General features: G+C 38.9%; 1 protein-coding gene across 1 annotated transcript in view; it reads right to left on the bottom strand.

Annotated features, from left to right (window-relative positions):
• Positions 1-16,596, bottom strand: part of IL1RAPL1 (interleukin 1 receptor accessory protein like 1) — a 1,375,052-nt gene that overhangs the window by 552,415 nt on the left and 806,041 nt on the right. Inside the window, exon 4 of the mRNA XM_035001062.1 lies at positions 7,335-7,521. Coding sequence (XP_034856953.1) covers positions 7,335-7,521 — 187 coding nt within the window. The remainder of the gene's footprint in view (positions 1-7,334; positions 7,522-16,596) is intronic.

Here is a 16,596-nt window from a genome sequence, read left to right as displayed (position 1 = left end):
TTTTTGCCCTTGCTTCCCTTGCCTTTGGTGATGTTTCTAGAAGAAGTTGCGGCGGCTGAGGTCGAAGAGGTTGCTGCCTGTGTTCTCCTTCAGGATTTTGATGGACCCCTGTCTCACATTTAGGTCTTTCAACCATTTTGAGTCTATTTTTGTGTGTGGTGTAAGGAAATGGTCCAGTTTCATTCTTCTGCATGTGGCTGTCCAATTTTCCCAACACCATTTGTTGAAGAAACTGTCTTTTTTCTATTGGACATTCTTTCCTGCTTTGTTGAAGATTAGTTGACCATAGAGTTGAGGGTCCATTTTTGGGCTCTCTATTCTGTTGCATTGATCTATGTGTCTGTTTTTGGGCCAGTACCATGCTGTCTTGATGATGACAGCTTTGTAATAGAGCTGGAAGTCCGGAATTGTGATGCCACCAGCTTTGCTTTTCTTTTTCTACATTACTCTGGCTATTCGGGATCTTTTCTGGTTCCATACAAATTTTTGGATTATTTGTTCCATTTCTTCGAAAAAAGTGGATGATATTTTGATGGGGATTGCATTAAATGTGTAGATTGCTCTAGGTAGCATTGACATCTTCACAATATTTGTTCTTCCAATCCATGAGCATGGAACGTTTTTCCATTTCTTTGTGTCTTCCTCAATTTCTTTCATGAGTATTTTATAGTTTTCTGAGTACAGATTCTTTGCCTCTTTGGTTAGATTTATTCCTAGGTATCTTATGGTTTTGGGTGCAATTGTAAATGGGATCGACTCCTTAATTTCTCTTTCTTCTGTCTTGTTGTTGGTGTATAGGAATGCCACCGATTTCTCTGCGTTGATTTTACATCCTGCCATTTTACTGAATTCCTGTATGAATTCTAGCAGTTTTGGGGTGCAGTCTTTTGGGTTTTCCACATAAAGCATCATATCATCTGCAAAGAGTGAGAGTTTGACTCCTTCTTTGCTGATTCGGATGCTTTTTCTTTTTGTTGTCTGATTGCTGTGGCTGGGACTTCCAGTACTATGTTGACTAGCAGTGGTGATAGTGGACATCCCTGCCATGTTCCTGACCTTAGGGGGAAAGCTCTCAGTTTTTCCCTATTGAGAATGATATTTGCTGTGGGTTTTTCATAGATGGCTTTTATGATATTGAGGTATGTACCCTCTATCCCTATATTCTGAAGCGTTTTGACCAAGAAAGGATGCTGTACTTTGTCAAATGCTTTTTCTGCAACTATTAAGAGGATCAAATGGTTCTTGTTGTTTCTTTTATTAATGTATTGTATCACATTGAGTGATTTGCAGATGTTGAACCAACCTTGCAGCCCAGGAATAAATCCCACTTGGTCGTCGTGAATAATCCTTTTAATGTACTGCTGGATCCTATTGGCTATATTTTGGTGAGAATTTTTGCATCCATGTTCATCAGGGATATTGGTCTGTAGTTCTCCTTTTTGATGGGGTCTTGGTCTGGTTTTGGGATCAAGGTAATGGTGGCCTCACAAAACGATTTTGGAAGTTTTCCTTCCATTTATATTTTTTGGAACAGTTTCAGAGGAATAGGTATTAGTTCTTCTTGAAATGTTTGGTAGAATTCCCCTGGGAAGCGATCTGGCCCTGGGCTGTTGTTTGTTGGGAGATTTTTGATGACTGCTTCAATTTCCTTAGTGGTTCTAGGTCTGTTCAGGTTTTCTATTTCTTCCTGGTTCAGTTTTGGTAGTTTATACATCTCTAGGAATGCATACATTTCTTCCAGATTATCTAATTTGCTGGCATAGAGTTACTCATAATATGTTCTTATAATTGTTTGTATATCTTTGGTGTTGGTTGTGATCTCTCCTCTTTCATTCATGATTCTATTTAGGTCCTTTTTCTTTTCTTTTTGATAAGTCTGGCCAGGGGTTTATCAATCTTATTAATTCTTTCAAAGAACTAGCTCCTAGTTTCGTTGATCTGTTCTACTGTTCTTTTGGTTTCTATTTCATTGATTTCTGCTCTGATCTTTATTATTTCTCTTCTCCTGCTGGGTTTAGGCTTTATTTGCTGTTCTTTCTCCAGCTCCTTTGGGTGTAGGGTTAGGCTGTGTATTTGAGACCTTTCTTGCTTCTTGAGAAAGGCTTGTATTGCTATATACTTTCCTTTTAGACCACTTTTGCTGCATCCCAATGATTTTGAACAGTTGTGTTTTCATTTTCATTTGTTTCCATGGATTTTTTAAATCTTCTTTAATTTCCTGGTCAACCCATTCATTCTCTAGTAGGAAGCTCTTTAGCTTCCATTTATTTGAGTTCTTGCCGACTTTCCTCTGTGTTTGAGTTCTAGTTTCAAAGCACTGTGGTCTGAAAATAGGCAGGGAATGATCCCAATCTTTTGGTACTGGTTGAGACCTGATTTGTGACCTAGGATGTGATCTATTCTGGAGAATATTCCATGGGCACTAGAGAAGAATGTGTTTTCTGTTGCTTTGGGATGGAATGTTCTGAATATGTCTGTGAAGTCCATTTGGTCCAGTGTGTCATTTAAAGTCTTTATTTCCTTGTTGATGTTTTGCTTAGATGATCTGTCCATTTCAGTCAGGGGGGTGTTAAAGTCCCCTACTATTTTATTGTTGTCGATGTGTTTTTTTGCTTTTGTTATTAATTGCCTTATATAATTGGCTGCTCCCATGTTAGGGGCATAGATATTTACAATTGTTAGATCTTCTTGTTGGATAGACCCTTTAATTATGATATAATGCCCTTCCTCATCTCTTATTATAGTCTTTGGTTTAAAATCTAATTTGTCTGATATAAGGATTGCCACCCCAGCTTTCTTTTGGTGTCCATTAGCATGGTAAGTGGTTTTCCACCCCCTCACTTTCAACCTGGAGGTGTCTTTGGGTCTAAAATGAGTCTCTTGCAGGCAGCATATCGATGGGTCTTGTTTTTTAATCCAATCTGATAGCCTGTGTCTTTTGATTGGGGCATTTAGCCCATTTACATTCAGGGTAACTATTGAAAGATAGGAATTTAGTGCCATTGTATCACCTTTAAGGTGACTGTTACTGTATATTGTCTGTGTTCCTTTCTGGTCTATGTTACTTTTAGGCTCTCTCTTTGCTTAGAGGACCCCTTTCAAGATTTCTTACAGGGCTGGTTTGTGTTTGAAAATTCCTTTAGTTTTTGTTTGTCCTGGAAGCTTTTTATCTCTCCTTCTATTTTCAATGACAGCCTAGCTGGATATAGTATTCTTGGCTGCATATTTTTCTCATTTAGTGCTATGAATATATCATGCCAGTCCTTTCTGGCCTGCCAGGTCTCTGTGGATAGGTCTGTTGCCAGTCTAATGTTTCTACGATTGTAGGTTACAGATGTCTTGTCCCGAGCTGCTTTCAGGATTTTCTCCTTGTCTCTGAGACTCGTAAGTTTTACTATTAGATGTCAGGGTGTTGACCTATTTGTATTGATTTTCAGGGCGGTTCTCTGTGCTTCCTGGATTTTGATGCCTGTCTCCTTCCACAAATTAGGGAAGTTCTCTGCTATAATTTGCTCCAATATACCTTCTACCCCCCTCTCTCTCTCTTCTTCTTCTGGGATCCCAATTATTCTAATATTGTTTCATCTTATGGTATCACTTATCTCTTGAATTCTGCCCTCGTGATCCAGGAGTTGTTTATCTCTCTTTTTCTCAGCTTCTTTATTTTTCATCATTTGGTCTTCTATACTACTAATTCTCTCTTCTGCCTCATTTATCCTAGCAGTTAGAGCCTCCATTTTTGATTGTACCTCATTAATAGCCTTTTTGATTTTGACTAAGTTAGATTTTAGTTCTTTTATTTCTCCAGAAAGGGTTTCTCTAATATCTTCCATGCTTTTTTCAAGTCCAGCTAGCATCTTTATAATCGTCATTCTGAACTCTAGTTCTGACATCTTACTAATACCCATATTGATTAGGTCCCTGGCAGTCGGTACTGCCTCTTTTTCTTTTCTTGAGGTGATTTTTTTCCGTGTTGTCATTTTGTCCAGAGGAGAACAGATGAATGAGAGAACAAAATGGTAACAGGGTAAGAATGACCCCAGAAAAATATACGCTAAACAAATGAGAAGAGACCCGAAACCAGGGGAAAAGAAATGGAAAGAAAGAAAAAAGAAAAAAAAAAGGAAAAGAAAAAGTTAAGAAAAAAGAATATGATCAAATATGATCAGGCTGATGAATAGATCAGTGCCACACAGTAGATTTTGGGCGTATTTTGGTCTGTTAGAAGAAACTGCCTCCCAAAATTTTAAAGAAAGAAAAGCTTATATATGCATAAAAATAAGGGTAAATATGATGAAGGGATGGATGAAGGGATGGAATATGACTTTAAAGATGATAATTATAAAAGATTTTATAATTAAGACAAGAAGTTGGTTGAAAAAAGAAAGAAGAGAAATAAAAAAAAAAAAGGGAGAGAATGTGATCAGGCAGGATACTAGAACAAAGCCATACACTAGAGATTTAGGGTATACTTTGGTCTGTTAGAAGAAACTGTATCCCAAAATTTTAAAGAGAGAACAACTTATATATATACCAAAAATAAGGTTAACTACTCTGAAGGGATAGAATATGACTCTAAAAATGAAAAATAAAGAAGATTTTTAAAAAGGGATTGATGGGGCAACTGGATGGCTCAGTCCTTAAGCGTCTGCCTTTGGCTTGGGTCCTGATCCCAGGGTCCTGGGATTGAGCCCCGCATCGGGCTCCCTGCTCAGCAGGAATCCTGCTTCTCCCTCTTCTACTCCCCCTGCATATGTTCCCTCTCTGTGTTTTTCTCTGCCAAATAAATAAATAAAATCTTTAAAAAAAAAGGGATTGATAAGATGTTGGTTGAAAAAGGGAAAAAGAAAAATTCAAAAAGAAAAAAAAGAAAATTAAAAAAATTAACTTTGAAAGACTAAATAATCAGGGGGAAAAAGCCATGAATTCTATGTGCAGTATTCCCCTAGCGCTGGTGTTCTGCTGTTCTCATTAATTGGTAAACTTGGTCTTGGCTGGCTGTTCTTGCTGATCTTCTGGGGGAGGGGCCTGTTGCCATGGTTCCCAAATGTCTTTGCCAGAGGCGGAATTGCCCCGTCCTTGCTGGTCTGGGCGAAGTAATCTACTTGGGTTTGCTCTCGGGAGATTTCGTTCCCTGCAAGCTTTCCGTACAGCTTTGGAGGAGGAGACTGAAACTGGCGGCCTCCCAATCTCCGCCTCAGAGGAGTCGAGAACTCGGGGCCCCCCTCCTCAGTGAGCCCCCAGAGAAAGGCAGTCAATCACTCCCGTCTCCCTGGTCTCCGGCCGCACTCCGTGCTCACCCAGCCTGTGACCACGCGTTTCTCTCTCTGGCACCCGACCCCGGGTGGAGTCTCCAAATGCAGCAGATTCCTGTGGTGAGCTCTCCCGTGCTGCTCCTCCCGGGGGAGGAAGAGGAGTTTCCCCAGATCTGCCGCTTGTTGGGTCCCTGCTGGAGAAGCAGTGGCCCGACTGTGTCACAGATCACAGTTTATGGCAACCCCGAGCTAAGAGCCTATGCCTCGGCTCTGTCTCTGCAGCCGGCTTCCCCGCTCTGATCCCTGGGAGATCTGCTGCACTCAGGCACCTCCGGTCTTTCTGTGACCCTGCGGGTCCTGAGATCACACTGTATAACTGAGATCAATTGTATAAACTAGCTATGAACATAAATACAACACTGTTCCACCCCCTGCTTAGCCACTGGAGTGACGTCCCTCAGCGGAGCAGACTTCTAGAAGTTCCAATTTTGTGCTCCGCGGCTCTATCACTTGCCAGAAGCGGCCAACGGAGGCCCCTCCCCCATTGTCTATCCTCCCAAATATCGCCTTGGATTCACTTCTCCGCACGACCTACCTTCCAGAAAGTGGTCGCTTTTCTGTTCAGAGAGTTGTTGCTATTCTTTTCTTTGATCCCCTGTTGAGTTCGTAGGTGTTCAGAATGGTTTGATCCCTATCCAGCTGAATTCCTGGGACCAGACGAAATTTAGGTCTCCTACTCCTCCGCCATCTTGCTCCTCCCTCCTACTAGTGAAAGTCTTTATAGCTAAAGGTCACAATGATTGGGGTGATGATGGAAATATGACTAAAGGAGCAATGTGAGGCTACCCATTTTAAATATTGTGTGTGCATGTGTGCATGTGTAGAAGAAGTGAGTATATTACTTATAAATACACATTAAATACAAATAAATACACATTACTACTAGAAAACATCTGTTCTTAGAGAACTTTGGGTCAAACTCCCCTAATCCCTCTCCCTTTGAGGCAATAATCAGGGCTTGCTAAGAATCTGCTTGTGGAAAGCAGGCAAACCACTGAGAATCAGGGTGAGAAATACACAAGTAAAAAAGGGGAAAAAATAAACCTCATCTGTGCAGAAACAGAGCTCAGTGAGGCTAATATTTGAGGGCTGTTTGACAGTGTCTAAGATAGAAATTCAATGGAAAAGTAGGAAAATATTTAAAGATTTGTTTCTTGTTTAATTTCTCATAAGTTTTGAAGTCATGACATACTGGAATTGGTGGATCTAGTTACTAAGAGGTCATGCTTCCTACATTCCTATTTCCAGGGAGTTGAACAAAGCAAATTTTATACTAGTACTCTTTAAATCATGGATATAATACTCCAGAAAAATATTCATATCACCTATATTGTATTTTCTTGATTACACTCAATAACAAAAGTTTCTTTGATGGTATAAATAAGCTGAAGGGTACATTCTCATCTTAAATTTTGGAGAAAGTCAATTATGTGATAGGAAGGACAAGGGTTGGATTATTCTCCTTAAGTCTAAAGTTTCTTTTGATTTTTGAAAAAAGTTTATCTAGCACTATTTTTATAATATTATGAATTTTCAGCAGGTTTTTAAAAATATATATGCTTTTATATAAAAAGGTTTGGAATATACACAAAGATATTTCCATTAAACAGAACATTTCAATAAAGCTATTGTAACATTTTTTTCATAGAAGTAAATCAATCCTTTCCTTGTTTGAAAACATTAGGAGTGTTTATATGAAGAGCTCTGAAATGAATACTTAATGTATTTTAGTTCCTGGAATTATCAACACAGATTATAATGCACTTGAACAAACTGTATAAACTAGCTATGAACATAAATACAACAGCTTATTGCAATGGATCACCGATACAAATACTGACTAGCATTTATCAAAGCTATTGGTTTGAAAACTTATACTAACCAGCACAACCTGCTGTAGTATTTTAGGAGGGCAGAGCTGAAGTTCATCATACCCATGTAACTTTTTTATCCAAATTGTCCAAGAATAAGATACACGTTAGTCTATTTATAAGGAACAAAATCATTCACAGTACATACCTTATACCATAGGATTTCAGGTTCTCTGGTTGGTAGTAAAAAATCTTCAATGTCACGGCATGAAATTTCCTTGCTTTTGCTAAGTTCAGCTTTGTCAAAGTATTTCATTTTGGAATTGTAGCAGAGTCCAGTGTCATTTTCACCCACTGTCAGCGAGATGGATACTTTCATACAGTAAGTGGAATTTCTGTAATGAAGCAGAATAAATAGGTGGTCTGGTGTGAACAAAAAGTGAATGCCGCCAGGCAGTATGTTTTCTTCACTACAACGGACAGACACAGAGACACAGAAGGAGAGAAAGACAAAGAGAGAGAGAGACGAGGAGGAGAGGGAGGGAGTAAAGCAAAAAACTCCACTGATTAATTAATGTTATGGTATCACGGCTTAGTCCACAGGGCTCTCTCTTGTCACTCAGCTAAACAATGCTTAGTTCTGTGAAACCATTAGTATATTTTCTATTTGCTGGAAAAAATTTCGTATTATATACAAGTGTGGTTTGAAAATATACTCAATAGGGATTTCTGTATCTAGAAAAGCAGAAAAAATATAGGAAGATTTAGGTCAGGCAGGAAGTCAACCTAGGGTTTATGCTAAACTTGGCAAACTCAACAGAGAAGTAGAAAAAGTAAATGATCTATTAAGCATAATGGAAGGAGAAGATAAGGCTGCTCAATTCTTACAGTACTGGTTGTCTTGATAAGTGGAGAGCTTATCGATGAATATGGGAAGAAAACAGTCTTGGATAAAAATATGGCAAGCTCACTATCTTTACAGACTGAAACTCATTTGGGTTGAGACCTGGAGTCCAGGTTGTCAGACGAGAGAAATATTCTGATGTATTATGTAAGGACAACCCCACCCTGATAGATTCTACAGAATCAGTTCATTAAATCAGTGTTTCATTTTACAACTGGTTGGTTCCTAAATCAGGTTTATAACTTGAAATACATGAGAATAGAAATCATGTTCAGAAATCTCTTTGGAAGAGTTGGACCAAAGGAAGTTTTCTTGTAAACTGCACTATTTCTGTTTGCTCTTTATGTCTCTGGACATTCAATGAACACTGCTATGGGTCAGGCATGGTGACGTAGGCAGTGAGAATAAAGAGAAGTATAAAAGATTAAATTCAAGGTTTTGTACAGAATGTCTTACTTGGTAAGTGCCCAATGCCTCAATTGTATACTTGGCCATCAAAGTCCCGGATTTGAGTTTTACTGCTTACTATTTCTGTAACTTTAGGCAACTCATTTAATCCCTTGGAACCTTAGGTGGGGAGTAGGACAACACGTGTCTGCATAGTAAATGTGATACTGAATTAAAATCTGTTTGGCCTGTTACTGGTGCTCAGTAATGTTGGCTCTTCTCACTCCACACTGGTGTACAGAGATCACAGCCCCCAAGCCCTCCTCCTTATTCAGCCAAGACGCTTGACATTTAAGCAGCTCCTTGATTTAAATTCTTGCTTTTTTAAAAAAAAAAAATGCCTATATGACATGACGAGAATTGCCAGAAAATAGCTAGGTTGGTTATGGTATAATAAAAAATATATTTGGTCTTGGTTCCTGGCACAGATTTCCTGAAACTCTTAGAACTCCCTGAGTGATAGGAGTGTCTTTTGTTATTCAAAAGGAGCCACTTTTAATTACCCTTGAGTTTATGCTAAAGAGATGCCTTGGGATGAAGCCCCTAGAAAGCCTCGGAATGGGGATGGTTACCAGAAAGACCAAATGTGCAGAAGGTTGGAATTTTTAACTCTACCCATTGACCTTCAGACAAGGGGGCAGGAATTTCAGGTTAGGCTCTATTAAAAACCCTAGAAAGAAAAGATTTGATGAGTTTGGGTTGATGAACACATGGAGGTGCTGGGAGGGTGGCATGCCTAGAGATGGCAAGGAAGTTCTGGGCCTCTTCCTCTACCCTTTGCCCCACACATCTCTTCCATCTGACCGATTATTTCTATCCTTTGAAATATCCAACAATAGTAAGTAAACTGAGTTTTGTGAGCCATTCTAGCAAATGACTGAATCCAAGGAGGGGGTTGTGAGAACCTCTGATTTATAGTCAGTCTGTCAGAAGCACAGGTGACAATCTGGACTTGCAATTGCTTGTGGGATTGTGTCCTTAATCTGTGGGGTGTGATGTTATCTTTAAGTAGATAGTGTCAGAATAGATTTGAACTGTAGCATATCCAGCTGGTGTTGCAAAACTGCTTGGTGTGGGAAAAAAACCCCACATACCTGGTATCAGAAGCACTAAGAATAGGGGAGAAAAGTAGAGTTTTCCTTTATAGTTATTTGTTCAGCTTTATATTGGGTAACAAAGAAAATTGCCACAAAACTATTATGTAGACTTATTTAATGTGATGTCTCTACCTTCATGTAATAGGCTACAAGCAGATCTAAAATACTTTATAGGTGGGGGGCGCTCACGTGGCTCAGTTGGCTGAGTGTCTGACTCTTGATTTCAGCTCAGGTCCTGATCTCAGGGTCGTGAGATCGAGCCCCTCGTTGGGCTCCACACTGGGCGTGGAACTTGCTTAAGATTCTCTCTATCTTTCTCTCCCTCTGCCCTTCCCCCTCCTACCTACCTATGCTACCACAGTAGTGTCAAAGAAAGAAACAAGTCTTCAAAATTTGTGATACCTGGTTGTCTTAAGGAACGAGTAAGAATATGGCAATTTTATTTTTTATTTTTTTTTAAAGATTTTTTATTTATTTATTTAACAGAGAGAGAGAGACAGCAAGAGAGGGAACACAAGCAGGGGGAGTGGGGGAGGGAGAAGCAGATTCCCTGCAGAGCAGGGAGCCCGATGCGGGGCTTGATCCCAGGACCCTGGGATCATGACCTGAGCTTCGAAGGCAGATGCTTAACGACTGAGCCACCCAGGCGCCCGAATATGGCAATTTTAACAAAGGCTATTTCAGGGAACAGTATGCACAAAGGCTTGAAGACATGCAACAACTTGATGTGGTTGGAGGAAATGCAAATAATTTGGTGTGGCTGGATTAGTTAAAAAGGAACAGCAGGAACTGAGGCTGGACAGCTGTTCAGAAGCCTGAAGGAGCAGCATGTAAGCCACAGCAGAATGTGGACTTTAGGCTGGGAAGTGAAGACATTTGGATTTTGGAAAGATTTTTCAGATCACAGTGATTAAAATGGATTGGAGAGAAGAGAGGACTAAGTGCAGTGAGACAATAAGAAAGCAACATCATTCATTCAGGAGAAAAATGGCAGCTCCAAAGGCAATGACCATTGAGACAAAAGGAGGAATCATGTTCAAATTATATTTAAGATACAGAATCACTATGACAGGAAGGAGCTAAGGAAAGAGAGGTATCCAAGATGATGAAAAGATTCTCTCAGATGAGTATAGGAAAAGTAGAGTCAATCTCTCAGCATGGAAAATACGGAAAAAGAAACAGCTTTGAGAGAAAAGAAAGTGTGCTAAATTTTAGCTTGGGCTTCACACCCAAGTAGAAAAAATAGCCTCTTTGGGTTTGCCAGAAATATTGCTCATGCATTATTTATTAATTTTACTCCAGCACAGACTAGAGCATGCTCTTCACAGGCTCATTTTAAGATAATATTTTCAGAAAAAATAATTACCTAAGTTAAAGCAATTAACTATCCTAGGACACATTCCAATGTGTAGTAAGAAAATATGCACGTTTTAGAATAATCCTGATATTTGTACACATTAGAATTCTTAAAGAACAGACTTTTCTAAGAATCCAATCAGTGAATTCTAAATTTGAACACTCCATATTAATCTTTTAAACTCATGAGTCTTAGGTTTTCTTTCTCCTCAAACTATTGATTGCTGTTGTTTGTTTTCGTATACCTTCTTTTACCAAATGCCAGACATGTGTTATACAGACAGGGTTAAGAGCAAGATCTCCAAAACCCAACCATAAGAGGTTCAAATTCCAGCTCAATCACTGATTACTTTGGAAAATTAGGGAAAGTTACTTGAGTTCTTAGGTTTCCATTTCCTCATGCATATAAGGAGAAAATCATAATAAAGACCTCAGAGGTTGGTTTGGGAGTCAAGCATGTTAAAACATGGGAAGAGTTTAGGGCAGGGCCAGTCTTCTGGGGAGCACTCAGGAAGTGTTAGATCTTATCATCAGTACTACATCCCCTCTCCCTCTTTTCTTTAAATTTCCATTTTCCAGTCCAGCCACCCAGGTATGTTCAGAAGGTGGATGAGATAGACAACATGACCATGATGATGCCTTCACTTCTTTGGTGTTTAGTGTCAAGCATAAACATCCAGATAAATCCTTCTGTTTTTTATCTGGGATATCTGAGTGGGCTCGAGAAGAGTGAGTAACCTTGATGAAAAATACAGACTCCTCACCCCAGCCGCCCCCTTCTCCTCTTCTATAAATGCGACTGACCCCTATTTTCCAGAAAGGGGATCCAGAGGAGCACACCTTGGTATTCTTACTTTCTTGACTTTTATTCCTCAGCTCTATGAGGTGGCTGCTGATTTACAACTGTCTGGTAATGCTTGGAATTCCAGACTTCCCAGGATAACACTATTTCCAAATTACTTTCAATGTTTTAATACTTGTTTACTGTTTCCGTTCATCAGGAGGTGATTTAAAAAGCTAAAAATAAAGCAGCATCCAATGAACACTATAGTCCTATTTACTGAGAAGAGCTAACAGGAATCAAGGAACTTGTGACACATTAATAAACATGTGATCCCCCTGAGGGGAATTACACACTCTCAAAGTAAAGAGCACCACCCGCCATTATCAAATCGGCAGCACGACCGCTATGGTACTGTGGCTCTGCACCATCAGGGAAATACCATGCAATGGGGTAAATGGGGTAAGGCGAATGCTCCTACAGGACGGACAGTGGAAATCATCAGTGTGTATTTACTCAGCTTCTATTGTTGAGAACAGGTGGGCTGCAATCTAGGCAACAGGTTAAATCATGACTGCTGGTTTCCATGTTAATAAAATGGCTAGAAAGACAGGATATACATGTATGTGGTGGAAACAGTTTTCTTAGCTGAGAGTCAACACTGAACTGTCCTCTCCAGGGAAGAAATGATATTATTGTGGATTAAAAAAAGACCTAGTTCAACCACACTTCAATAATACATAAAAAATACAACAATTAATTAATTTCTAAAAAGACCTAGTATTCTCTGGCAGAGGTGACCTGCAGTACACACCAAGGACACAGAATGTATTGTACAGACCAAAGTCCTGCAGATTTCTTTTGTCTCACCTGCTGAGGTTACAGCAAAGCAACCCAATGCCTAAAGAAGTCAACGACTTATCCAAATTCTTCTATCAATTTAGTGGCAAAAATGGGATTAGAACTCACATCTCCTAACTTCTAATTCTAGATGCTACTGGAGATCATTAGTGCTGGGTCAGCACAGAAAAGCTATATATACATATATATTTCAGACTGTTTAAAACAAAAGAAAGTTACTCTTAAACCCTGGTTTTATGTGATTTTACACCCCCAAAGAGATGTCTTCTGGAGAAAGGGAGAATGTGATCTAACTTGGATTTCTCTGAAAATTAAGGTCCTTAAACTTCCCCAAATTTAATAAGGAACAAAAGGGAGCAAGCGACAGATCTTAAAAAAACATTATGGGTTTTTTCCCCCAGCTCTTTCTACTATGTACTTTTTACAAACTTACATACTTGTAAACAAGGAGGCTTGTGAAACAACTGCCTTAGAGTCCTGTCTTAAAAGGGAGGAAAACAACTATCTACCCTTAAACCAGTATAAAGATTGAGAACTAACAAATATATTTGAACATAATCAAGAGGCAAATATGTGACAAATATAAAATGAAAATAACTTCTGTAAGTACAGACTGTAGAAGTTAGTACAGGGCACTGAAGTGCTCCACACGTCTCTTAGCAGTTTGCTACCTTGACGGGGACAAGGGTTCTGAATTGGCATGCATGGGAGCTATCACATATTTCAAACTTCCTCTTTTACAGGATGACCACATTGCACAACTACAGATTGAAGTGCAGAAATGTGGGTGGTCCAGACAGGAGGTAAGAAAGAAAATGAGGTGTGAGAAGGGAAAGTTTGGGTATTACCTGATTAGCTGATACAGTATGATAAAAACCCCATGACGCCACACTGAAGGGTAGCACGGTTACAGTTACCCTGTAATCATACCTGCTATGCATGCTACTGTGTAGTGCTGAACATCTCTCTCCTACTCGAACAGAATTACCAGTAGCATGATTGTTAAATAGATCCTTAAACAGCATCCCTAGACCCTTGATCTGTCTGTTAATCCTCAGGTCCCTAGGGAAAATAATAACATTGCCATTGTAGTTGGAAATCTTTTCCCACATTATGAAGTGCTGAGAAAGACAAGGAATTTGATCAACGTTTTTAAAGGATTAAGTTTTTCTCTACTTCTCTGTCTTATATGGTCTACTCTAACATTCACTGGTCATTTTTTAAGTCATACTCCTTTGCACAGAAGTGTTCTGTAAAAATAAAAGCACACAGTATTTTTGGAATCGTCACAAATATTTGGGCATGGAAAGACAGCAGATCTGAAGGTTCTGTTAGTGCAGACCTGAGCAGAACTCAACTGTCGGGAAGGTGGTTCCTTGACCACAAATTTGCCCATAGTGTCTAATCATTAGTGGTGAAAATAAAGTGTTAGGAATCAAAAATGTAAGGGTTAGATTATGGAGGGAACATCTTACAGTTTGTTAAGCCTTAAATATGCTTTGATAGTTTATTTCTTAATCTTAAAGCCTTCCAATTTTCTCTATTTTTATTTTTTTCTCTCCGTGTTTATGGTAATGTCTGAAGCTAAGCATGTGGCCCCTCTGTTATATCTTATCTTTCTTACACATATCATGCTTAGAGCTACTGGCACTAAATGTGAATTTGTTTGGATTAGGTTTTCTTTTGAGAAGAGCTCTGGAGAACCTATTGATTTAACTGTGCTTGAAATCAGCCCTTGTAAAAAGATTACAGGGAGACCATTGAGCAAGTGATAAGACTAAAAATGCCAGTTTATTGCCTTCTTATTTGAAATTCTGTTTTCCAAAAATATAACTGGTAGACTGAACTTCATCTACAGTCTTCTGCTAACTATATATTCAAAATAATGATCTCTGTCTTCTTTGGGGGCGAGTCATTAATATAATTTTGCCCTATCTGTTTTTCTTGCCTAAGATTCCTGAAACATTGCAGTTGAGAAGGCGTCGATGTATGGAAATCTAGTCCAGTATTTCTCTGAGTTATTCTTGGGCATAAGGACTTTTGAACTTCACAACTAGACCACATGGTCTCCTTCTTGACCTCTTAAAGGAGGAGGAAAGAAGGAGACAGACAAAAATAAAAACATGTCCCTGAAGAAAACTGAGTCCCAGGACGTGGGTTCAAGGTCACATAAATTATAAATAATTTCTTCAGGAAAGCCTATTCATCTTGCCCCTTTATTTTCCTCGAAACAATCTCAATTTGTAATCATTTATTTCCACTTATTTTTGCTGCCTCCTCTGTTAATATGTATTCTTCTCACAGTATATAAAATAAGGGAGTTAGCTATCTGCTATTTGGATTCCTGGAGGCCTATTTTTTTTAAACAGGTAAACTGCATACAACATAAACTTAACCATTAACCATTTGAACATGCACAATTTTCATTCAGTACATTCATAATGCTGTGCAACCTCTATCTCGTTCTATGACATTTTCATCATCCCAAAAAGAAACCCATAACTATTAGCAAGTGCTCCCTATTTCCCCATTCCCACAGCCCCTAGCAACCATCAGTCTGCTTTCTCTCTTCATGGATTTGCTTATTAGGACTATTTCATATAAAAGAAATCATATAGTGTGTGGATTTCTTTGTGTGTGTGTGTGTGTGTGTCTGGCTTCTTTCACTTAGCATAATGTGTTCAAGGCTTACGCACATTGTAGTATGCATCTGTACTTCATTCCTTTTTGTGGCTAATAGCCCAGTGTATAGATATACCAATATAGTTCATTTGTACATGAGCAGATGGACATTTGAGTTTGTTTCCACATTCTGGCTATTGAAAACAATGCTGCTATGAAGGTTCGTGTACAAATATTTGTTTGAGTTCCTTCTTTCAATACTTTTGGGAATATACCTAGGGGTGGAAATGTTGGGTCATGTGGTTATTCTATGTTTAATTTTTTGACAAATCAAGCACTTCTTTTTTTAATCTCTTAAGCTCTTTCCACCCTTCTGAATACCAGTTTCTGCTGGCACAGGGAGACTAAGGCAGTAGGCAAATGTGTTCACTGACTATTGTGGTTAAAGACTTACAAGGCCTAGTTATTTTTTTAAGTTAAGTGCCTAGTACAGTGCCAGGCATAGAGCAGGCACTCTCAATAAATATTTGTGAAATGAATGAAAAAATTAACTACTCGTTAAGGTCTATAGAGTTCTGATTACATTTCTCCTTTGCTCAATCCCTTTAAACAACTCTCATCTACACCCCCACCAAATGAGTTTTTGTCCCCTTTTGTTTTATGCTTCTTTGAAACAGCACACACTTCTTGGTAGTGGATGTGGCAAGAAAATGTGTCTTCCAGGTCCAGCAAAAAATAAAATAGAGCTATAAAGATTTTCTGGCATTGGCTATCTGCAATCACCTGATTATCTCATTCTCTCACCGTGTATGCAACAGACTTCCTTCTAACTGTAGTTGACCTTCTTGATTTGAAAGATAAGGAAAAGGGACAATAAATATGTGAGCCACATTTGGGTCAGTTGTAAATCACTTTTTTTCCTCTCCAAGCATCACCCAGGCAGCTTTTTTCTACAGTGAGCATAATAATAGTGCTTAGGCTATTAAATCTTGCTCCCAGGCTGCTGTAGAGAAGACGTGACTAAGGACCCAGATGTTGAGCTAATCATACACCCTACCTCCTCATTTTACAATGAAAATTCCATGGAAAGTTGTAACAGAGTAAAACAAAATCTATACTAACCTTTAAAGAAGTCAGAGAACTACCAGAGTTTGTTGAAATTTTACCCATTCACAAATACCTTTTTCAGAGTTAGATTAATAACATATAAACATAAGAAAACATGCTTTTCCCCCTGCGGTATAGAAACCAAATATGGACAATGTCAGGAAACAGACCTCTTAACCACCGGAGTTTCTTTTTTTCTGCTAATGTTTCTTTAAATATTTTCTAGATGTCATAATGGCATATGCTTTATTCAGTTTTACTTTGCAGGTCAATATTTCTTGATAATAGCTTTGCT

The sequence above is a fragment of the Mirounga leonina genome, unplaced genomic scaffold (assembly GCF_011800145.1).
Source record: "Mirounga leonina isolate KUSES-001 unplaced genomic scaffold, KU_Mleo_1.0 Mir_101595, whole genome shotgun sequence".
Lineage (NCBI taxonomy): Eukaryota > Metazoa > Chordata > Mammalia > Carnivora > Phocidae > Mirounga > Mirounga leonina.
Note: the sequence above shows the minus strand (reverse complement) of the source record. Positions and strands in the feature narration are given on the sequence as shown.